Source organism: Lycium barbarum, chromosome 9 (assembly GCF_019175385.1).
Source record: "Lycium barbarum isolate Lr01 chromosome 9, ASM1917538v2, whole genome shotgun sequence".
Lineage (NCBI taxonomy): Eukaryota > Viridiplantae > Streptophyta > Magnoliopsida > Solanales > Solanaceae > Lycium > Lycium barbarum.
The window spans coordinates 26,394,480-26,417,639 of NC_083345.1; the positions used below are offsets into that span (position 1 = coordinate 26,394,480).

Genomic DNA, 23,160 nt, shown 5'->3' on the forward strand with positions numbered 1-23,160 from the left:
GGGAGACTCATAGTTCATTTTGATTACACAGAAGATAAAAGAAAATGAAATAAGTGAATTAAGAAGGAAAGATAAGGAAAAGACAACATAAGGCAGTCAGCAGTGGAAGCAAATTCGAAGTCCTTGAAGAATCTATCTGCATTTACAGTTGTGAAAAACCTGGAAACAAAGCCCAAACTTGAAAAAGATATACACAAATTACACCATAATCCCACCACAAGGTCACATTAACAATTAACAAAATTGTGAAAAGGACCAAAAACAGGGAAAGGAAACAAAAACGAAATGATGAGTTGTAACTTATCACCAAAACCAATTTACGAGGAGAACAAGACCCGAAAAGCAGAACTTTAGACCAATTCTCGATCATCAAACTATTTCTTCACGAAGATCAGAGGAGAAGTGGCAGGCTGTATATTTGGCGTCATTTTTGTTTTGGTTATCTGCAGTTTGTGCTTCTCCTTTCCAACTATGAGCTGTAAATAATGATGCAGCTGAGCTTCTCTCTGCAGCTTCTCTTCCGGCATGCATCTCTTTAAAATCTCAGCAGGAGTATCTTCCCACAGAGGAGGTAAAGAAATTAATTAAAGTAGAATAGTAGGAATCACGTAAAAAACAAAGCATTGTAACATATTTAGAACAACAATATTTTCAAGTGCATGGGATGTAAAGTCCAAGGGCTATTTACAGTCGAAGCATCTATCTTAGCTCCTCATGTTTATGCAGCTATTGAACTATATTTACAGCAAACATAGTAAGATGGCTGCAATCCAACTTCAGGCCTCAATTTAGAAACACAATTTATTAGCAGGAGGACTTCAGTTCTTGACCAATTCGCTTCATATATATGTGCAACATCGTGATCTGTCTAGACCTGGTAAATAATAGTCAAAATTATTTTTCTAAAAGTTTCGAAAAGTATAGAGCGGATAAAAATGGTTAAGGAGCAAGAAATAGATGTTATTATCAGTCGCATATGGGTACCAGTTGACAGATTTGTCCCCCACCCCTGGAAAAAGGAAAAAAAAGAAACTGCTTTCCCTCCGTGTAATTTAAGCAGTAACGTTCTGCCAACTCAGCATTACTAGGAATCTCGTTTATAAGAAGTCATCGAAGAAAACATTCTTAGTAAATCCTCATCCCCCAGCATAATAATCAATGATAAATGTAGAAAAAGATCTGTGTGCATCAACTATCAGGATTATTAGAATGTTAGTCATTTAAATAAGTCATTTAAATAAAAGCATACCTTCTCATTGTAAAACTTGAAACTTCAAATTTAGAGATAAGTCATCTCTTGTTAAACTCAATTTGCCGTATTTCTTGCAGCTGATGAGCTATTTCCTGAATAAGCTGTATTCCTTCTTGTCCATTCTGGAGCGAGTTAAAAGCATACATGAGGAATTTACAGTCATTCTCAAGTTCTTTTAACCTCACACTAAGCTCTGAAATTTCATTTCCTATAGCAGCTCCATCAACCTCACCTCCAAGAGAGGAAACCTTTCTATGCTTATTGTCTAAATGGTTTCTCTTTTCACTAACAATCGCATTTTCCACGTCTAAATCCACAGGCTTGTCAATGGAGCCTCCATTTGATTTCGAAAAATCATTGCGCGTGGATGAAGAAATTTCCTCCTGTTGGGAATTAGTACTTTTCCCATCATCACTTCGTTTCTTAACTTGATCATCAACATCTTTCTTTATCTTTTCTGAATATCCATTACAAGGAACATTATCTGAGGCCTGTCTACTAGAAATTTGAAAAAGCTTTTTCTCCAAGTTCTCCAGATGTTGTGAAATACGTAGCTTTTCATCCTCGAAATTACATATTGAATCATTAAACTGTCTAGGTTTATCACCGATTTTGGATACTTTAATAGTTTTCGAATCTGAACTGCCACTGAGCTTGTTTTCAACATGGTCTAAACTATGATTCTCAGTTATTACTTTTTCCCCTTTCAGGTTTTTGTTTTCCTTCTGTGGATCCTCTGCTGCTAATTCATCTGGAAAATTATTCCTATATAATTGTAACTCTTCTTCCAGATCTTGCAACTCTTTCTCCCTTTCTGCAAGGAGATCGTTAGCCCTTTCTAATGCCTCCATATCATACTCGGCTTGCTCTTCCATCATTCTTAAATACTGCAAGGCCTCCATATGAAGTGATGCCTTCTCCTCTTGCAACCTAGTGATCATGGCCATCGCCTGATTAGCGGCAATGGCGGATGCACTCCTTTCCTCCTCCAGTTCCTTGTATAGAGCATTTATGTATCTCTGATCATGTTCAACTTGTCGTTTCAAACTATCAACAATACTTTCGCCCTCAATTTCACTGACTCTGAATCCATCTGCTGGTTCATTACTAGAATCATCTCTGTCCATGAAGGTAGTTTGAAGCATAGGTACCCCGTCAGAGCTAGAAGCATCACTTCTTTGGCGGTCATCACCATGATCATGATTCCTAAGACTTGCAGTTTGTGGAAGTTGGGGAAGCGACTTAATACCTTCTCCAGCGTTTGCAGAATCACTAGTTGCACTCGGTTCTCCAAGTCTATCTGATAGTTTTCTCACTCTATCACTCAGAACAGATATGTCAGCTCGAATTTTTTGGTTTGATACAGATGGAGCACTGTCATCTATCTGAACTGGAGCTTTGGCATTATTCTTCTCAGTTACGTTGTTTCCTTCATCATTTGCTTCAGTCAAATCTACAAAATCATTTTATAAAGACAAACAAATGAAAAATAGGACTTCAACTGCTTTGAGTGAAAAATAGGAACAAGCAAGTGTATAAGACGCATATAAAACATATCAATTAAAGAAAAAGATCAGCTTACTTGACCCATGGATGTTAATACTGGTTGAAGAAGGTATATTACTCGCTGATATGAGCTCCGACAGTACAGAGAGGTCTGAGATATGAGGGAGAAAAATGTTGGAGTTTGAAGTCTCTCCTGATACGTGATGATCTTCTAAAGAATTGGTTGACACGGTAATATTTTGCACTGAAATGAACTCTGGCAGTACAGAAGCACCGGTCTTAGGAGAAAGACTTTCCCAATCAAGTTCTCCTAATCCATGCCCTACAAAATCATCATTAGATGCCTGAAAGCTCACAGTTTTGCCTGAGCTAGCAGCCAGCTGCATTGGCTGATCCAGAAGAGATGATTGGCGAGCCTGATTCTCTGGAGCGGCAGGATCATTTCCTATTTTCTGTGTTGTTCCTTTTCCAAGTCGAACGTTATCTTCGGATCTAGAATCATTTTTACCACCACGAGTAGCAGAGCATCCATCATTATCATCATCAGAAATCTGGATTTCTGACTCAGAATCCGAAGTAATCTTCAACTCAGTATATCCTACATGTGATAAAGGGTCAAGAGCAGCAGCCCTTGTCCTAGGTGACTCTGGACCAGAAATTTTATCCCTGATCTTCTTAAAGCTATCACGGCGACTGAAACGGCTACGACCTGGGGCCCGTGGCAAAGGAGGCTTGACATTGGCCTTAGAAGCTCCAAAACCAACTGAAGTTAGCTGGAGCAATCTTTGTGCACTTGATCGAGCTCTCCACGTCTTGTCACAACAAGAACATCTCCATGGACCGGGAGAACTAGGTATAAAGCTCTTGTTCCCAAGTTTAGCCATCATTAAGTTATCCGACTCTTTAACAAGTATGTTCTCCGTAGCAAATGATACGAGGCATTCTTCACACATAGCACGAACATCTGCAAGATTACCATGAATATGACAAAACACTTGAAATGATATATCCTCTTTATGGTTCCTGCAAAGATGTCTCCTGTAACATCCACTTTTCTTGTTGTCCCCAAGTATGTGATCAAACCTTGAGCACAACATACATGGTGTCTGCAACTCATAGTAACTTGCAAATCTCGTGATCAAATATGACAATGCAGCATCAAGAAACAACATAAGCATCAAGAACCATTCGCAAGCCGCAGAAGACAAGACTGTCATAAATCCCCGCGGATTTCTCTGTTTAAAACCAGATGAAATCCCTGCAACAGCCATTGCCCACAAAAAAAAAAATCTAAATCCCCAAATCACATTACATTTCCAGTGAACCAAGCCAATGACCACTTGTCAATCACTCAACAACAATGACAATAGCAACAATTGGGACTGGTTATATGAATCTTATAATATCCAATAAGCCTATATGGGCCCCATTTCATGTCAATTACTCAACATATATCAAAAAAGTCCACCCTTAATCAAATCTATATCAGCAATTTCAAGAAAGACCCTGAAAACCCAAGAAAACATAGGACACAAATCAATAATGCACACAACTGTAAAAACTACAATTGACCCACAACACATACATTTACATGCAACAATATAGAAGAACAGAAGAAATATAAAACCCCACAAAATGAAGAAACAAAATGAATTAACGTTAATTTCAAGAATGTATTGAAAGATCATACCTGAGGGGAAAATTAAAAGATGAAAATGACCATCATCATCATGATGATTAACTATTAAACCAATCTGAGACGGATAGGGAAAATTGAACGAAAATTACAAAGAAATCCTTTTGGTTCCAAAGAATGAAAGAGTGACGGTTGGAACCAACAGAATTTCAGAATCCTAGTTGTCTGCATAAAACAAGACACAACTTCATTTATCCTTAAAATTAACAATCTGCTTAATTTTCTTTTTAAAATAAAATAAAAATAAGAAGTCCTACAACTTCTATTTTTTTTTTTTTTTTTTTTGCTTTTCTTATGTTTTTATTTTTTCTGTTTTAATTAATCTTGGTTTGGTTTTTTTTTTTTTTTTTCTTCCTCTTTTTTCCTTTTGTGGTTTGCAATAAAGCTGCCTTACAGGTCCTTTTCAATATTTTATGTAATTTTTTAAAGATAAATATTGAGTATTAAATATTAAAAAGGTAAAATACTGAACCGCAAACATTGTGTGTGTTTACGTTTTTTAAAAATTAGAGTTAGTAATTTGTGAAACAAGTTTAATCATAAGTATACAAATTCCTTTAATATTATTGTTTCGGCCAAAAGTAAAATAAGTGTAAGTAAAAACGGAGGAACAATATATTCTTCGAAAGGATTAATGTAACATTATACAAACAACAACAATAAAAAGATATCCAGTATAATTTAACGTCACATTATATTGGTTGATTTTAAATTATTGGTATAAGGAGAAAAAAAAAACATATTCGTAACATTTTACCTTTAACAACTCCGTAGAAGAGAAATAAAAATTGTCTTTAGGGTAGGTTTAAAACATTTTTTTTAAATATACTTCTTTGCAATTTTATTTTTTAAAGTTTGTCAAAAGTGAATATTTTTTTGTCTTCATCGAATACTTAATAAGCTATGACGGTTAGATTAACTGAAACTGTAAAAATAATTATATTAGAAACATCATAAAAGCCCCATAAAATTCTAAAACTGCATACCAAAACAGCAAAAATCGCAAATCTGCAACTCAAAATGTGAGTTCCCATTAAAAAAAAAAAATCCACGGTTCTTATTAAATCTAACAATAAGGGTACCATAATATTTGTCTAAATAACAAATGCTTTTACGGTAATATTTCTTGTTTACATATCGAACATAAGAAAATAAGTAAGAAATTTACTTATTTTTCTATAAATATATTTCAAGAAAATATTAAATAGTTTGCTTCGTACCTAACGTACCCTTAATTAAATTATGAATAGATGCATCACAATAAGATTCTATTTAATGCGTAGACTCTATCACGTTGGAATACTCTTTGGACATGTTCTTGTATTTATTTGGTACCAATTTTGAGCAGTATACCTATTTATTTGGTACCAATTTTGAGCAGTATACCTAATTAAACGGTGTGCCAAGTCGGCTGGTTTCCGATACGTGCAAGCATTTTGCATTTTCAACGCTCTCCCCTTCATTGAAAGATATATAACGAGTTGATTACTTCGGTTATTGGCTCAAGAATATTGTTCTCCAATAACATTTTATAATGAAGCTAACAACGAATCATTGCCAAAAGTACTATTTGATCCAACTGTTTTCGAATGTTATACATGTTTTTGCTAACCTAGTGCACAAAGTAAGTGCGACTTGAGGGGACGGAGGGTTTGATACTCGTATTATGGTCCCAATTAATTTTTCGCGTAAGATTCATTTAAGGAAGAAGCGCTTCTTAATAGGATTTTTTTCGTACTCAGAACTAAAAATCGAGACCTCTAATTAAAGATGAAAAAACTGAATTTGATACATTTTAATACTTTTCTACATTGAACATCTTATACATCAAACAATACGTATTTTACTGAAAGAAATAAGCGAAAACACAAGAAAAAATTATAATCGGTCATCCTTGTCAAACGTCACTTACGAACTTCGATACAAGTTATATATTCTAATTCAAAACTAGGGATGGCAATGGGGCAAGGCAGGGCAACCTCTTAATTGGGTGAGATAAGAAGATACTTAAACAGGGCGGGGCATGGGGGGCACAGCAGGTGATGGCTTCTATGGGAATTTACTTGGCGTAGGGAACATATAAGTGGTATTTATATTTAGTAACTACACTTTACTTTAATTACATCTAGTAGTTAAATGTTGTATTTCAATTACACAAGTTTACTAATACAAACTCTCTCTAACGTCTGCTCTCTTCCCTCACTTTCTCTCTCGCCCATCTCCTCTTTCCCACCGTTCTGTCTTCCTCTCCATCTTCTCTAGCAAGTCTAACCACCGCTACCACCGTCAAACGACCCTTAAACACCGCCGCTATCGTCATACACACACATATATATACACATATACTCGTTGTATATCGTGTATCTACATGTCCACTTCGTAACCTTAGGGTTTTGGATTGTTAACAGTTTGTTTTGATTTTGTGTGGATCTGTGTTGATTTGAATGGATACGACGTCGTCTTCTAGTCAATGGCAGAGCCGTCGTCTTCTCCGATGGGTTCTAATCGCCGCCGCGACACACCAATCGAAAAAGGAGTAGTAAGGCCCAACTCTGACCGGAACAACGATTTTCGGTGACTTCTAGTGGACCCCGACATTCTCCGGCGTATTTTATTTCTTGTATCTCATATTTGAGTGTATCTTATTTCTGGTATCTCAGATGTGAATGTATTTGAGTGTATTCGTTATTTTTTTAGTGTAAAATTCAATGTTTCTTTATGTATTTTTCGTTTGTATTTTGAAGGAGATTTTTTTTGTATACAAATAAATACACTGAATTTGAATACAGTTGAATATGCCTATATTTTTTAACACTTATGTTGTTTGAATACAACTAAATTTAAATACAATAAGTTGAATAAAATGTAAAAGTAGCTACGAATGAATATAGATGAATTGAATACAGCTGAATTTGAATACATATTACTGTAGCTACGAAATGTAATTAGCAAAAGTGTAGCTATGCCTAAAATACACTCGGATTTGAGATATAAGAAATAAAATACCCTTGGATTTGAGATACAAGAAATAAAATACACTCGGATTTGAGATACAAGAAATAAAATACACTCGGATCTGAGATACAAGAAATAAAATACACTTATATCTGAGAAAAATTCGATCGATGGCCATGAATTCCAACCATAGAAGACGACGGTGGTGGAGGAGAAAAGGGCTAGAGAAGACGACTGAAGAAATCTAGAAACATTTGAAGAAAAGCCACGGATCAAAAATGAAGCTCTGTGGGTCATTGATCAACGAGAAAAGAGCTGGAGAATTTAGGAGCTGGAGAATTTAGGAGAACCATAGAACCATGTCTAATCAGGAAAAAAAAAAAAAAAGTGAAATCTACTCCTAGATGTGTCATGCTGAGAAAGAGAGTTGAGGGAGAACAGGGAGAGGGAAGGTTGAGGGAAAAGATTGGATATAGTGGAAAGAGGTATTAGTTACCTTGTGTAATTGAAATACAACATTTAGTTACCAGATGTAATTAAAGTAATGTGTAGTTACTAAATGTAAATACCTCTTACATGTTCTCTACACCACATAAATTTCCCCAAAAAAAAAATTGTGCGGACTGCCCTTCAAAGGCACTGGTCTTTAATTTTTACCCCTCAAATTTTGGTCTTTAATTTTTTTTCCTTCGCCTAATACCCTGAGGTTTCGAGTTCAAACCCCAACTTAGTAAAAAAATAAATAAAAGGAATCTCGTAAGGCAGAGTTTTGCATGAGTTTGAAACTCTGCCTGAGGCCTAACTTTGCTACGAAGTTCTGCCTTGCGATTTTTTTTTTACTGAGCCGGGATTCGAACCCCAAACCTCATGGTATTAAGCGATAGTCAAAAGTTGAAGACCACCAATTTGAGGGCCAAAAATTAAAGACCAGTGCCTTTGAAGGATGATCGTGCAAATGACCCCCAAAAAAAACTCTTAAGTGTAGTCATTTGTGAAAATTCCTCTTTGAAGAAAAACAGGCCCAGGCCCAAGCCCACAAAAGCTAACTAGAGCCTACTTCCCGGTACTTATTACCTAAATAGGGTGCATATATAAAAATCAGCAAGCTTTTAGAGGAACTTAAAAAATTGCTCAGGCACATCCAGGGAAATAATATTAACTAGGTAATCTGACCTATGGGACATGCCTTGATAACTTAATTTTTTAGCACTAGATTAATTATAAATTTTTTTTTCTATCTATATATACACAATTTATTTAAGTAGCCGTTTGGCCATAAAAATTGTTCACTTTTTTCCAGAAATTTTTTTCACTTTTTTTACTTTTGGGCGTTTGGCCATAAATATTCGGAATGAAGTTGTATTCCGAAATACCAAAAACAAGAAAAACTTGTTTTTCCAATTTTTTTTCTTTTTTTACTTTTTTACAACTACATTTCACCAAAAACTACAATTTCAAAAACTATGATCAAACACAACTCTAACTCCAACTCCAACTTCAAAAATTCCAAAAAAAGTGAATTTGCTTTTGATATTTATGGTCAAACGGCACTGGCACCTAAGTGTTCTCTGCAATGATTTAACTGAAAATTTTACGTAATACAATTTAGATTACAATTTTCAGTACAAGTTAACACATGTGCTCAATTGTTTAGATATAAGAACATCGTCTTTCTCATATAACTGCACAGTGCACAACATCCTTCTAAGAGTGGATCAGGCCTATTGTTTTTCAAATCAAACACCTCAATTCTCCAACTTGCTAAAAAAATAATGAGCTCATGAACAAGTAATTTGTCTCTGTAAATCTTCTCCCTCTCAATATATTCTATTATTTATTGTTGGCCAAATTACAGGCGTACATCATTGTAAAAAATAAATTAATGATAAAAATACATATTTTTTCGACAATTTGAACTAAAAATCCGTATAATGATTTTATTTATATACTTCCTTCTATCGAGGAATAACTACCTAATACAATTATCGGGATTCGGGCACAGCTGCTTAAGGCAGTTACCAAAACCAGTAATCCAAAACTAGTTTAAAAAACTAAACGTGTAATTATGGGAAAATTATCTCAAATGTAAGAAATAGGACCACATATGAAGTTTAGAAATATCAACATTTTTCCACTTGATCCGAGAATTTGTTACCTTCAATTTTGTAAAACATGTAATCTTTTAATACTTAATCCTCAAAGAATGAAGATAAATAACATGAATTATGGCGGTGAGTCCTGGTGAAACGAGTATTATCTTCCTGTGAATAAGCCTCAATGTTTATTCTAATGATTTTCATTACACCTCAATCTTGAATAAGTTGAATTTGATTATACAGATTATCACCAATTATATTACTTCATTTAAATTCATCCTACGTCAATATATATACATATATATATATATATATATATATATATATATATATATATATATATATATATATATATATATTATACAAACTAAAAATAAAAGATATTAGAAGCTCTTTATATTTCTACTCATGTATAAATCTTTGAAAGGTTAAACAACTCCTACAAAATTATATGTCATAAAGTAAAAGTGCTAACATAAATAAACATATTCTCAGCCAACATGTGTCACATATATCGATTTTTTTCTTCTCTTATACCTTATTCTTTGCTAAGTTCGCTTGCATCTCAAGAAATTATCGATCTCTCGAGATAACTTTCTTCCAAATGAATTTTGGTCTACCTCATCTCCTTTAACACTTTAACTCACTAAGATTTCACATTTATGGACTGGTGCATCTGACATTCGATGTAGGAGATGACCAAACTATCTCAAGCGACTTTCTCTCATTTTATTCTCGATGTGTGCTAGTTGAACGTTCTTGGGAATGTGGTCATTCTAATCTTGTCCAGTCTTATACGACAATACATCCATTTTAGCAATCGTATCTCTACGACACTCATTTTGTGGATGTGTGGGACTTTAACGACCCAACATTCACCGTCACGTACTATCGTTGGTCTTATAATTGTTTCATATATAGAACTTAACTTTCACTTTGATAATTATTCTTCTATCACTTGGCCTTAAATGTTATTGACTTTAATACATTAAGACCAAAATGGTTCCGACATGTACTGGACAGCTCTTGAACAAATGACCGAGGAGTTGATTGGGGATCCTAGACATTCCTTTGGTAGATATGCCTCTGGAACAGGTGAATTGGTGATACTCAAATAATTATTTCCCCCATACGCTACAATTACCAGGTATCCTAAGAATTCACAAATAGTGAAATTTTTGGAGCGTGCTCATGTGAAAACTAATTGGGGGCTAAAATTGGGTTTACACACACACACACACACTAAATTATATGGCGGTTGGTGGTTGTGGTAGTGTTGTGAGTAGTAGCTAGTGGTGATGGTGACTTGTAGTAGGCTAGTAGTGGTTGATGGTGGTAGCGGCTAAAAGTTGTGGTGGATGATAGTGATCTAATGGTGGTGATGAATTATGACACTAGTTGGTGATATATCGCGGTGACTGATGATGGTGATTGTCGGTAGTTATTATGATGATGGTGGTTGGTGGTGATGATTGTTGATAATGGCAGGCAACGACAATAGTAGTTGATAATGGTTGGGGATGACGCTAGTGGTGAATGGAAGCAATTGGTGAACTGATGTTTTGTAGAAATTATTGAATAGACTTCTTAGTAATGTTAAGGTTTTGTTACGAAACTATATCATTCAGATCCATTAAGTGTTTGTAACATAAAAATATAAACGCACTTAGTGGTTAAGATCTAAATTATTAAGATGCTATCCGACCTAGAAAAAAAATCGGATTTAATGACTGAGATCTAAATAATTAAGATTAAAATTGAGACATTCGTTAAGTTTAAACAAAGAAAATAGGAATAATGCACTATTACCCCCTGAACTTTGGCCGAAATTGCTACGACACACCTTACCTTTGCAGGGGTCCTATTACCCCTCTAAACTATTTTTTCGCATTTCTTTGCACCTTGAGTGTTGACGTGGACCACCATCCCAATTATATAAGAAGTTGTGTAAATACGCGTTGTGGGCCCCAAGCCATTTCTCTTTTCCCTTTAATTTAATTACCTTCTTCATATCGGATCAAATACCCGAACCAAAAAAAAAAAATTAACCCTCTTCAATCCTTGAATAAAATATCCCCAAAACCTTAATTCCTTTCTTAGTTCTCGTCAAATTCAGCATTAATAGAGTGAAATCAAGTATGTAGCATCTTAAGTTCTTCGTTCGAAAGTATAAATTTTACTCCAATTCAAAACAAGTATAGTGTAAGGTTCTTTTTTATTTCTTTGGTGTTATAACTTGTAGATTCAAGGTCAGTTGGAAGGCTAAGTTTGCATTTCGTCCAAAGGTTAGTTCTGTACTGTATTTTTAATTGGGAATTATGTTAGTTTAGGATTTTTTTGGTTTGTGATTTTGTTGAGTTGAATAAAATAAGGTTTTTCGTTAATTATTGATTAAATGTTAGATTTACCATATGATTTTGCATGTCTACGCTGCAATTTTACTCTTTTTTTAAGCAAAGTAGTGACTTTTTCTCAATTTCGTCGATTACATAGTTTGTTGAGGATTATGCTGAATTTGTTGTTTGTTTGTATTTAGGTATAAGTGGGTTTATATTCATCACTGTAAGATTGTATCATGGTGGGAATTTAATTTTTGGAGATGATAATGAACCAAGATATTTGGGTGGGGTAATGAGTGAATATGTTGATGTTGATGTGGATACACTTTCCTATTTTGAGCTGAAGGACTAAAGAACTAGGGTACAACTCAACTTGCAAATTTAGTATTCGGCCACCTAATAGTGGCATTTTAGGATGACAATGATAGGGTTCTTTCAAGAATTGATGGGGTTTTGCAAAGTGGACAGACTTTGAAAGTATATGTGCACATGCCTGAGTGAGAATCTAATTCTACTTTTAATAAAGGGTTAGGGACCATTAAAACAAGTGCTAGTCAAAATATTGAAATTGGTGAGTTTGCTTTAAACGTTGTAGCTTCAACTCCAAATATTGTCCTAAATACTACTCCTCTGTTAGAAGTAGTACCTCCAAATACTCAAGATCCATTAGATCCAGCAGCTGCTCCATCAGATTCTGAAAACAGTGAATTTTCAGTAAAGGGACCTGATGAATCAACTGATGATAGTCCAGATTCTGAAAATGGTGACTTACTTGGAGAGGATGATTATTTCAGTGATGTATATGAGGAGTACATAGATCTTAGGCATGAGAGAAGGGAAGCACCGAAGAGGAAAAGAACGGAGAGAATTCCTGCACTGAAGACGTACCATGTGGTGAAGCTGGACCAGATTTGGGCTTTGATGAGACTGAAACTGGTAAAAAAAGTTTAGAAGGAAGGCTAGGGGGTGATGGACCATATTACCCAATTTCTGATGCTCGTAACTTTGAAACTGATGATGATGAAGATTGGTTTGAAGAAGGGGAACAGAGGAGGGTAAAATTATCAAAATCAAGAAGGAAAAATACTGCTGCAAAGGGTGTGAAATTTGATCCAACTTGTAAAAAAATTGTGTGGCAGTTGGGAATGAGTTTAGAGATGCAGTTACTAGGTATGCACTTCAGAGGAGTGTTCAAATTGAGAAGTATGTCAATGCTCCTACTAGAGTTAGGGTGAGGTATTGCAAGTGGCTTTTGTTTGCTAGCCTTGACAGTGTAAGTAATAATTTTGTTATTAGGACTTACATTCCAGTACATAACTGTGAGAAGTCATTCAGAAATTACTTGTGCAATTCTAAGTTTTTGGCTAGTGTCTTAAAAATAGAATAATTGAACAACCAAACATAAGAGTGTTTAAGTTAAAAGAGTTAATTAGGAAGAAGTTCAAAGTCTATGTTGGTAAGACCACAGCTCGGAGACCAAGAGCAAGAGTGCTTAAAGAGATTACGGGTGAACATATTCTTGAGTTTGGGAGAATTCGTAATTATAGGGATGAGTTGTTAAGGACAAACTCTGGGAGTACTTGTGTTGTGAATCTTGGTGAAGCTAATGATCTTGGTAGGCCAGTTTTTGAAGATTTTTACATCTGTTTTGATGCACTCAAGAAGGCATTCATGGCTGTTTGGAAATGCATAGGATTAGATGGTTGTTTTTTGAATGTAATAAGTAGGGGCAATTACTATGTGTCGTGGCTAAGGATGGGAATAACCAAATACTTCCACTTGCTTGGGCAGTAGTGGAATATGAGAACAAAAATACTTGAACCTGGTTTTTGACTTTGCTGAAGAAGGACTTGGGATTAGGAGATGGCATAAAATAGACTGTAATTTCAGACATGCAAAAGGTATGTCCTTATCACATTTATGATTTTTTACATACTTTCTGTTTTGACTTTTTTTTTTTTTGCGCATACATTCTGTTTTTCATGTAATGATACTAAATAGGGACTTGATTCAGCAACTAGGGAACTTTTACCTTCTTGTGAAGAAAGGAGGTGTGCTAGGCACATCTATGCAAATTGGTCAAAAGAGTGTAGAGGGCTTCAAAGGAAGCAATTATTTTGAAAGTGTGCTAGAAGCACTTATGAGGCAGAATTTAGGGAAAATCTGAAATTATTGGGAAAGCTTGGTAAAGGAATAGTGGATGATTTGTTGTACCATGATAAAGAGTTTTGGTGCAAGGTGTTTTTTAACACTGAAGTGAAGTGTGATGCAATGGACAATAACATGTGTGAGAGTTTTAATGCTTGGATTTTGGGATCAAGGCACAAAACTATTATTAGCATGCTTGAGGAGATAAGAGTAAAGGTGATGACAGGAATAGCTAGGTTAAGTGAATTTGCAAATACTTGGATAGGCAACATCTCTCCAATGGGAATGAAGATATTGGAGGATAAACAGGATATCAAGTGATGGATGGAAACAACCAACATATTGTTTGTCTAAGAAATAGAGTTTGTAGTTGTAGATCATGGAGTTTGAAGGGGATACCATGTCCACATGCCATATCTGCAATGCTTTATAAGTAATATGACCCAACTGAATTTGTTGATAGCTGCTACAAAAAGAAGAGATACCTGGTGACATATTCTCACTTCATTCAACCTCTAAATAATACGTCATTTTGGCCTGAATCTGCACATCCTACAGTTGCACCATCAATGGTCAAACCAATGCCAGGCTGTTACATCCCGTGTTTTCATGCATTGGAAAGCATGCGAGTTAAATGACATTAGTAACGGAAATGAGGTTATCCCCCGAGCTTATAGGTGGTTAGAGTGATGGTACAGATGTGTCGTAAGGATTAGAAGTTAAACAAATCGAAAAAAATAAGTTTTGTCGACGTTCAATGTTTATTTGAATGAAATGCGGTCCAAGCGATAATATTTCGTATTTTTGGACTAGGAAATTAAACCGTCAAACATGAGAAAATATACCCGAACCCGGAGGATTCGGTCATATTCAAGCATGAAAAAGAAGAACTCGGTGTATACAAGAAATGAAGTCACGAGATGATTTTAAGACGAAAAAATATGACGACAATGATTGCAAATAATATTTTATGTTTCGCAAATGAAGCTATGGACTAGTGTTATATCACATGGTCATGGTAATGGGTATATGGAGTATGTTAAAGGTGATCAATATTTAAGTAAATTGAGATCAAGAAATTAATTGTGCATGTAATTGATTAAATGGGGATTTGTTGTTATAGCCCGTATTTTGTACGTTTGGATATTTCAAAGTCGTCGTGGAAAGTTAAGGACGAGACCATTTTCAAAAATTATTTTAATGTACGAGTTGTTATAAATATTATTTATGACTATTATTAGTATGGAAGTATTGTGAGAGGCTAAGGGCAAAAAGAGAAATTCGCAAAATGGGCCGTGGAAATAATGTGGAAGGCTAGGGGCAAAATGATAATATTGAGGAAAGTCGAGGGGCAAAATGGGCATTTCACAAAAAAAATCATGAAGGTTCTTGAAAGGTCATGTTAGCCGTGTGATATGTGTGGAATATGTGCACATTTTTAATTAATAGGGACTAAAGTGTATACAAGAAGACACTTAGTCTTCTTTCTTTAATTTCAAGAAAAAGGTGGAAAAGTCTAGAAAATGGAGAGAGGGGCATGTGCCCCTCACATGCTTGGAGACTTATATATATGAATTCATCTTCTAATTCAAGACAAAAAAAAAAAACAAGAACAAAAAAAAAAGATGAAAAGGGTGGAGAGAGGAGAGGTTTCGGCCATGGCCCTAAGAAATTAGGCCATGGAAATTGTGTTCCAAAAATTTGTTTCTTCATGCATTCCTACTAATTTGAAGGCCCTCTTTAACATGGTATAGTTGTTGAAGCAAGAATCTTCCTCTTTGTTGCAAGTTGACAACCTTGGCTAAGTTGAGGAATTGAGGAGAAAAGTTAAAAATTCAATCTTCTTATATGTATTATGGATGGTTGTGCATGTTGTGATGTGTAGAAATGAATGAAAAGTATAGAGGTGTTGTGTGTTGAAGTTGGGCCGTGTTAGGGGGTGGTCATGTTGGAATGATTAACTAATTTTATTTAATGTTTTTGGTTGTTGTTGTTGTGTGGATTCTATGATGAAAATGAAGGTTTAATGATTTAAATTGAAGTTGAGACCATTTGTAGGTTGTTGGAGAAGATAATGTAATTATCATATAGTTTTTGTGTTATTGTGGTTAATGTTGTCAATATGTAGGGTGTGATGTAGTTCATAAATTTGGAAGGAAGAAATGTGTTGTCATTGTTCTTGTTGGGTTTGGAAGATTGTAAGTTGGGTTATTGTGATTAAATTGGAAGAAGGAAATGAGTTGTCATTGGTTTTGTTAAACTTGGAAGATGTTGGATGGTGTAGTATGTTGATTGAATCGTTTTGAAAGTTATTGAATTGAATTGAATTGAATTGATTATTGAAGTCTTGCTAGAATAATTGCTAGTATTGTTGTTGGTTTGGCCGAGTTGAATTCTCGGGTTTGTTGTTGTCGATTTGGGGCCGAGCCGTATTCTCGGGGTTGGTATATTTACAGGGGAAATGCTGCCGAAATTTCGGCAGAAAATAAATGAGTTTATTTGAGAAGTTGAGACAAGTGAATGATAATGGGTTTAATGATCATATGAATTCTTTTGTATGTAGATTAACGAGTTTGGACAAATAAGCATAACTAGTTGGTCGTGGCACAAGTATGTAAGGCTTACCCTTTCGTTCTTTTGGCATGTCCTAGAGCCAAGTAAGGTATGATATGTATCTTGGGGTTATTCCATTCTGTGATTCCAAGTTTGTCTATGATCCTTATTCGCTCTCGATAAGTTTCCAAAAGAGTTCTGTAAGTATGATAGCATGTCTGATGATTCCATCGAGTCTTTAATATACTTTGATACGTACATATGATTTCAAAAGTTCTATTTGATCTGATCCATAACGATATCCGAAAGGTACGTGACATGATTATGGCTTTGATTTTCCAAAAATGACTTCTGAAACACGTGTAGAATGTTCTGTACTTCAAACGCTCCTAACTTTCTCATACTAAGTCGGATTGATCTGAAACTCATTTCTGGGCCTTCAGGGGCCGGTAAGTATACTTACTCATCAAGTCTTGATTTATGTGCATTTAGTTTCTCATTTTCTGCTCGTGCATAGAGTCTACTTCCTTCACCGAGTCCCGGGCCGATTTGTATCGTGCGCACGGTTCTCGAGTTCCTCGCTTGAGGGTCGGGCGCCGTATATGAATTCCGAAGTATGATGTGTTACGAAGTATGATGTGTTTGGTTCGCTGAACCGCCTATATGCATATGTACATTCTGATATTATGATGTGTGTCGGAGACAGGAGCAAATCTTCTGGAGTATGATGTGTGTGGCGCCTAAGGCCAGGAGGCGACCACGTTTCCCCGGGTCCCGCAAGGGGCCGGATACCGTTCTTGCATGCATGTTTGTCTTTGACATTCTTTACATTGTGCTTCCTTTCTGTACCTGCATTCTGTACTTTATTTTCTGTTTATGATTTTATCTATAGCATTCCATGCTTTACATACTCAGTACATATTCCGTACTGACCCCTCTTCTTCGGGGGCTGCGTTTCATGCCACGTAGGTACACACAGATGATCAGAAGATTCTGCTAGGAGGTGTTTCAGCGGGATTGGCGAGCTCCACCTTTCTCCGGGGTGTCGCCGAGTCTGAGTATTCATATGTTGTGCTTTCTGATTTGTGTTAGAGACTTTGCAGACAGAGTCGTGGGTACAGAGAGTCAGTTCGTAAGCAGTTTCATATGTCCACAGATTCTGTTTGGTTTGGTCTGAGATCTGTGTCTTAGGCGGCCCTGTTTGCTATGGTGGCCTAAGTGGCCTATATGTTCGTATATGTACGTATGTTCAGGCGATGTACATTCCGCCTGCTTACGGGATTTGATATGATATGTTTGATATGTCTGATACACGTGTCCGCTTAAGACGATGTCTGTTCTCTGTTTCTGTGAAAGTCCTATTGTATGCTTCATGTGGTTTGATCTGTAAATTGGAAAGAATATGTATCAAATGAGAGTCTGAGGGTTCGCTCGGCTCCGTATGCGGGGTCGGGTGCCCATCACACCCTAATAAGGTTAGGGTGTGACATTTGTAGTGGAGACAAGCAATTAATTCGGATTGTGGGATAAATAATTTATGGACATAATCCACATGGAAGCTTGTTAATTAGGCAGCTGGTTTAAATATATGTGGAATAGATAGGATGGTGGTGACAATTCAACTATAAGAGGTGTAAGGGTCCTAAAAGCTCCATGTGTCAAAGGAATAAAAGTGCATATACCCCTCTTATCCCACTCTTGGATAATTTAATTTATGGAACTATGTACAACATTTAATTAAAAAGGAGAGCAACCTGAATTGTTCTTTCTTGGAAGAAACTTTTCAAGGTAAATTAGACAATTTCTTAAACAATAAAGTGGGCAGCAACATAAACTTCCAAACCAACCAGCAACGTTTCTTCTTAAATACACAGTAACGATCTTTTCTTTGAGAAACATAGCAGCTACTTTGTCCTATTAAAGATCAAGCCAAGTTCGATTCCGTTGACAAGATGATTCTAATATCAATTTCCTCCGGTGTTAGCAAATTAAAGATTTCTTCGAAGTGAAGTAAGATGGAAGAAGAATAGTCCATGGCATATGAGATTACGAGGCTATAAATGATCTTATGTAGATTGCAAGACAAGAAGTAAGTTGGAAAGTGAAAAGTAAGCTTCCAGGTATGTAAGGCAAACCAGCTTCCAGGTATGTAAGGCAAACATTTCTTCCTTTGGCATGATTCTTGTTGTTATTCGTTCTATATGTACTCCATATGATTCCATTCTTAGACGAGTAAGGTCTAAATGTTTCTTGTGATGGCTTATTGATATACTCTTATTCTGTTCTGAAGGGAACACCCATAAGGTGCCAAGTTGAGTTGTGTATATGATTTTACTAATGATTTCGAGGAAATGAATTTTATACTAAAGGAAACATAAAGTTTGACTTTCAAAACCACTCTGAAGGGGGTGCGAGATTTTACTACTTCATTTCATTTACGATTTATGTTTACATTCCATAGTATCATCCCTTTGTATTGATATGATCATTTATTCTTTAGATAGGGCAATAATATGAAATTGAGTAGAATATAAGTAGTAAGAATTTCATAACAATACTACCCTCAAACCTGGAAGTATGTCCTCCTAAGTCTAGTGAGATACAAATTTGATAACTTCTTATGAGAGACTAAGGCTAATAATTAGATTGTGATGAATTGATTAGTGACTTATGCTTTGAATTGAAATTGATATTTGTGGATTGGTTTTGTGTTTATATGATGGTGATATTAAGCCGGAAGCGGCTGCCCGAAGGGGCTACCCTAGCTAAGCCAGAAGCGGCTGCCCGAAGGGGCCATCATTATTATGCCGGAAGCTGCCGTTTGAAGGGACTATTGTGATACTAGCTGGAAGCAGCTGTCCGAAGGGACCATTCTGTTAACATGTCGGAAGCGGCATGTGTGTTGGATTTCATTATTTACTTAAAGATTGTCTTGAGACTTCGTGTGCACATTTATGTTTCTTCCAGCGAAGGCCGCAGGTATTGAGTTAGATTGTGATTTCTTCTCTCCTAAGTCAAATTATGATTATGACTTGTTACCACCTTACATACTCAGTACATTGTCCGTACTGACGTCCTTTTGCCTAGGGACGCTGCGTTCATGCCCATAGCCCCAGATTGTTTGGCAGGTTAAGTGTATAGCTAAGATGCTTAGACGTCAGCTGGGATTGGCAAGTGCCACCTCATTCTGGAGCTGTGCTGAGTCATGTATAGATATGTATGATTATGGGTATGTCAGGGCCCTATCCTGACTCAGAATGTTCAGTTTACTTCTTAGAGACTTATGCAGATAGTGTTTTGTGGTATAATTGTCGAGATGTCGACAAAGTGATATCAGTTGAGTCATTTGTGGATTTTAAAAGGGTATGTATTTTAGATGATTTCAATTGGTTTAAAGTACTTATTTGATTGAAAGTTTTCATAATCGTTATAAAGATAATGATTTTTATTTGGAAAAGTTTTATGTTCTTAAAAGTTTTTGAAATGACAGGTTTTGATAGAGCAAATGTATGAGGGTTCGCTCGACTCTAACGAGAGTCAGGTGCCGGTCATGCCCTATCAGGATTGGAGTGTGACACAGGCAGACCCAAAACAAATAGAAGAAAAGAGACAATGGAAACTAAGAAGTCTGGTAAACTGCCTAAAACTGGTATGGCCATGACATGTAGTTTCTGCCATATTAGGGGTCACAACAAAAGAGGGTGTCCTTTGAAGAGAAGTGATGGAATAAATATTGGTTCATCAGCAAGTATTGCACATGATCAATCTGCTGCAAATCCATTAAGTTCAACAAAGGGAAGGGGCAGACCAAAGGTAATGTACTACTTTGTTTAATGTCTTTTAATATCAATCAACAGTCTATTTTTTTTTTTTGGTATGTCAGAAAACAACAACTACTGAAGCTGAGCCTGCTATAAAGAAGAGGAGAGGCAGACCTAAAAAAACAGGTGATCCACCTAGCACTGCAAATAAACCAATTGTTGCTGCTGAATTTCCATCAAGTTTAACACATTATGATCTTGGCAGCTGGTTTGAATGTTCTGCTCCTAACCCAACAATAAATGTGGCTGCTGAAATGTCTTCAAGAGCTGTTGGTTGTTAAAAAAGAGCTAGAGGTGCTAGAGGAAGGGGAAGGGGTGTGGGAAGTTGGATTACATGTTCTCAAACATCAGATGGACCTACTACATCTGTTGTACCTAATTCAGCTGATGTAAGTAGAGGAAAGGGAAATGGAAAGGAAATAGGAAGTACAACTCCATATAAAAGGCCAAGAGTGAAAGGAATGAGTGTGTTTCAAGCTGAGAATGGCTTCACAACTTTTAATGCAAGTATTGATGAATTACATTATATATATTGTTTTCATGTAATAACTTCAACTTATTAATTTGCCCTTTTTTTTATAGCCTGGACTGCCAAGTCAGAGAATAGTACTGCTAGACTAAGAAATATAATAAGATCAGCTGATGTAACTGATGATATTGGTTTCAAACCATCAAGTGGACTGAAGTGGAAAGGAACTAAAACAATCACAACAAGAAGGCTTCAAGATATTAGAGATCAAGCAAGGGCTAATGGTTCAAACAATGCAAGCCAAAGCACCACTTCTTCACTGCCAAGAGATCCATGGAAGCTTTAGTGTTGATGTTAAATGTTGCTTTTGTTCAGCTGGAAATACTGTATTTTGTTTATTTGAAACTACTTAAGACTTGAGACTTTTAAGCTACTGTTTTTTTTTTTTATCATGTTGGTAACTGTTAGATGTACCATTTGTGTTGGTTGTTTTGGAAACAATGTTTTATCGTATGAAATGATACTGAATTGAATTAGTACTTAAATGCAATGTTGAAGTTCTGTTTCACCAGTTCTATGTGGCCTTGAATGTGACTTCTATGTATTGGATATTTGACAACTGAAGTTGATGTTTAAGTGTATGTGTTGAATGTGAGTTCAATGTTTGCTTGGTGCCATATGGAATTGGTTTTGATGCTGGAAAGCAGTGATTTGCTGCCTGTTTTTTTAAAGTTTGTAATGGCATTTTCAAAGTTTGTCATTGAGTGAAATATGGTGCATTTTGAGGAAAATCTAGTCATTTTGAGGAAAATCTGGTGCATTTTGAGGCAATTTGGTGCATAAACTAGGGGTAAGAATTTGCTGCATTTCAATGGAAAATCTGGTGCATTTGGTGCATTATGTCATCTTACTCTGGCCAAAATTTGCTCAAACAATACCAAAAGAAAACTTTCAAAATTCACTCAAACAATACCAACAAGCGGAGTAGGATAAATCAAATACCACAATATCATTAACATACCAAAATGATGCTACATTACAACCAAAATATCTTTCCAACAAAACACATCTAACTTAGCCTATCCGAGATCATTGAAGTTCCATAACAACAACCGAAATGAGGTTCTATTACTACAACAACTAGCTACTATGGCAGCTTCATTTGATTTTTCTTGAAGTTGCCAATTTGGATTAAACTACTAAGATACACAACAAACACACACACCATAAAAAACCAAAGAAATTTTTTATTAAACCGACACGATTTGTTTTTTTTTTCCATTCATATCATTCTCTTTCAAATTAACCTTCTCTTTTGAATCTCCAAGCTCATTCAAATCATCCTTCTCCTCTATTGAATCTTCAAGCTCATTCAAATCACCCTTTTTCTTTTTTGAAACTTCAACCTCATTCAAATCACCTTTCTCTTTTGAAGATTCAAGCTCAACCGAATTGATGTTGAGATTATCATATTGAAGGGTAAGACTTTCAATCTCATCCAACTGAATTTCCTCATGTTTTGAATCTTCAAGTTCAAGTGAATTCATGTTGAGATCATCATATTGCATCTTAAGACTTTCAAGCTCATCCAAATGCAACATAACACACTCTTAATTTTCTTCTAACTCTTTGGTTTTGTTCATTAATCTTGGAATAATAAACCTTGATCTTTCATCAACACTCTGCATGTCTCTCCATCTGAAAAACTTGCAATTCGCGGCCTGAAATTTAAAGAACACATTAACACTAACACTAAAAGTAATCAACCAAATTAATATACGAACACAAATCTCATAGTGAGGACAAGACCAAAATCTCCTTGCGGGATTGCGATTTGACCAAGAAGTCTGCATTTTCAGCAAAATGCTATGTCTGCATCGCACTTCAGCATAGTGCCTAGGATCTTCTTGGTCCATACACAACTTATTCAACAAGCTATTCGCCATTCCTAACCGTAATATTTCATACACATAAATTGAGGAAGAAATTTCAAACCCTAAACTTGAAATTCGACATAAGAGGGAGAGAAGATTATGAATTTACACAATAATTAACTTATCTGGTTGAAAAAGGACAAATTTGACACCAAAATAAGATTTTGAGCTCTTGCAAATGGGTGAAAAAATTGGATTTGGAGCTGATGATATAAATCGTGTTTTGGACGAAGTGGTATCATAATTGACTTTGGGACTGACACGTGGTCATTTCCCATACGTTTCAGCCTCTTTGTTTTACTTCATACGCGCCTAGAAGATGTGTTCTCACGCAATGGTCCACGTCAGCACTAAACGTGCAAAGAAATACGAAAAAAATAGTTTAGGGGTG

The 23,160-nt window shown here is 35.8% G+C and overlaps 2 protein-coding genes across 17 annotated transcripts; one reads left to right on the top strand and one right to left on the bottom strand.

Moving 5' to 3' along the window:
- Window positions 1–103: 103 nt before the first annotated feature.
- LOC132610663 (myosin-binding protein 1) lies at window positions 104–4,868 on the bottom strand. 2 transcript variants are annotated; one of them, XM_060324983.1, is made up of 4 exons: window positions 4,449–4,866; window positions 2,835–4,264; window positions 1,250–2,705; window positions 104–556 (listed from the first exon to the last, which is right to left on the bottom strand). In XM_060324983.1, the coding sequence occupies exons 2-3, from the start codon at window positions 4,027–4,029 to the stop codon at window positions 1,291–1,293; spliced, it is 2,610 nt and encodes an 869-aa protein (XP_060180966.1). In that variant the 5' UTR covers window positions 4,030–4,264; window positions 4,449–4,866; the 3' UTR covers window positions 104–556; window positions 1,250–1,290. The 2 variants fall into 2 exon arrangements, with proteins under 2 accessions (XP_060180966.1, XP_060180967.1); XM_060324984.1 differs by lacking the exon at window positions 104–556 and adding an exon at window positions 564–874 and having other exon boundaries at window positions 4,449–4,868.
- Window positions 4,869–11,485: 6,617 nt separating this feature from the next.
- On the top strand, window positions 11,486–20,869 carry LOC132610664 (uncharacterized). 15 transcript variants are annotated; one of them, XR_009571216.1, is made up of 5 exons: window positions 11,486–11,790; window positions 12,042–13,745; window positions 18,530–18,690; window positions 19,279–20,358; window positions 20,429–20,869. XR_009571216.1 is itself a non-coding variant. In XM_060324990.1 (4 exons), the coding sequence occupies exons 3-4, from the start codon at window positions 20,158–20,160 to the stop codon at window positions 20,645–20,647; spliced, it is 420 nt and encodes a 139-aa protein (XP_060180973.1). In that variant the 5' UTR covers window positions 11,518–11,641; window positions 11,748–11,790; window positions 20,036–20,157; the 3' UTR covers window positions 20,648–20,869. The 15 variants fall into 15 exon arrangements, 6 of the variants coding, with proteins under 6 accessions (XP_060180971.1, XP_060180973.1, XP_060180969.1 ...); XR_009571213.1 differs by having other exon boundaries at window positions 11,487–11,790; window positions 18,530–20,358; window positions 20,429–20,492; window positions 20,572–20,869; XR_009571217.1 differs by having other exon boundaries at window positions 11,487–11,790; window positions 18,530–19,774; window positions 20,036–20,358.
- The last annotated feature ends 2,291 nt before the right edge of the window (window positions 20,870–23,160 follow it).

Excerpts from the sequence above, each read along its gene's own strand:
- LOC132610663 (XM_060324983.1), bottom strand. The coding sequence starts at position 4,029 with ATGGCTGTTGCAGGGATTTCATCTGGTTTTAAACAGAGAAATCCGCGG. Across the intron at positions 2,706-2,834 it reads TATTAACATCCATGGGTCAA|ATTTGACTGAAGCAAATGAT; the intron begins GTAAGCTGATCT and ends ATGATTTTGTAG.
- LOC132610664 (XM_060324988.1), top strand. The coding sequence starts at position 20,158 with ATGGAAACTAAGAAGTCTGGTAAACTGCCTAAAACTGGTATGGCCATG. Across the intron at positions 20,359-20,428 it reads AGGGAAGGGGCAGACCAAAG|AAAACAACAACTACTGAAGC; the intron begins GTAATGTACTAC and ends TTGGTATGTCAG.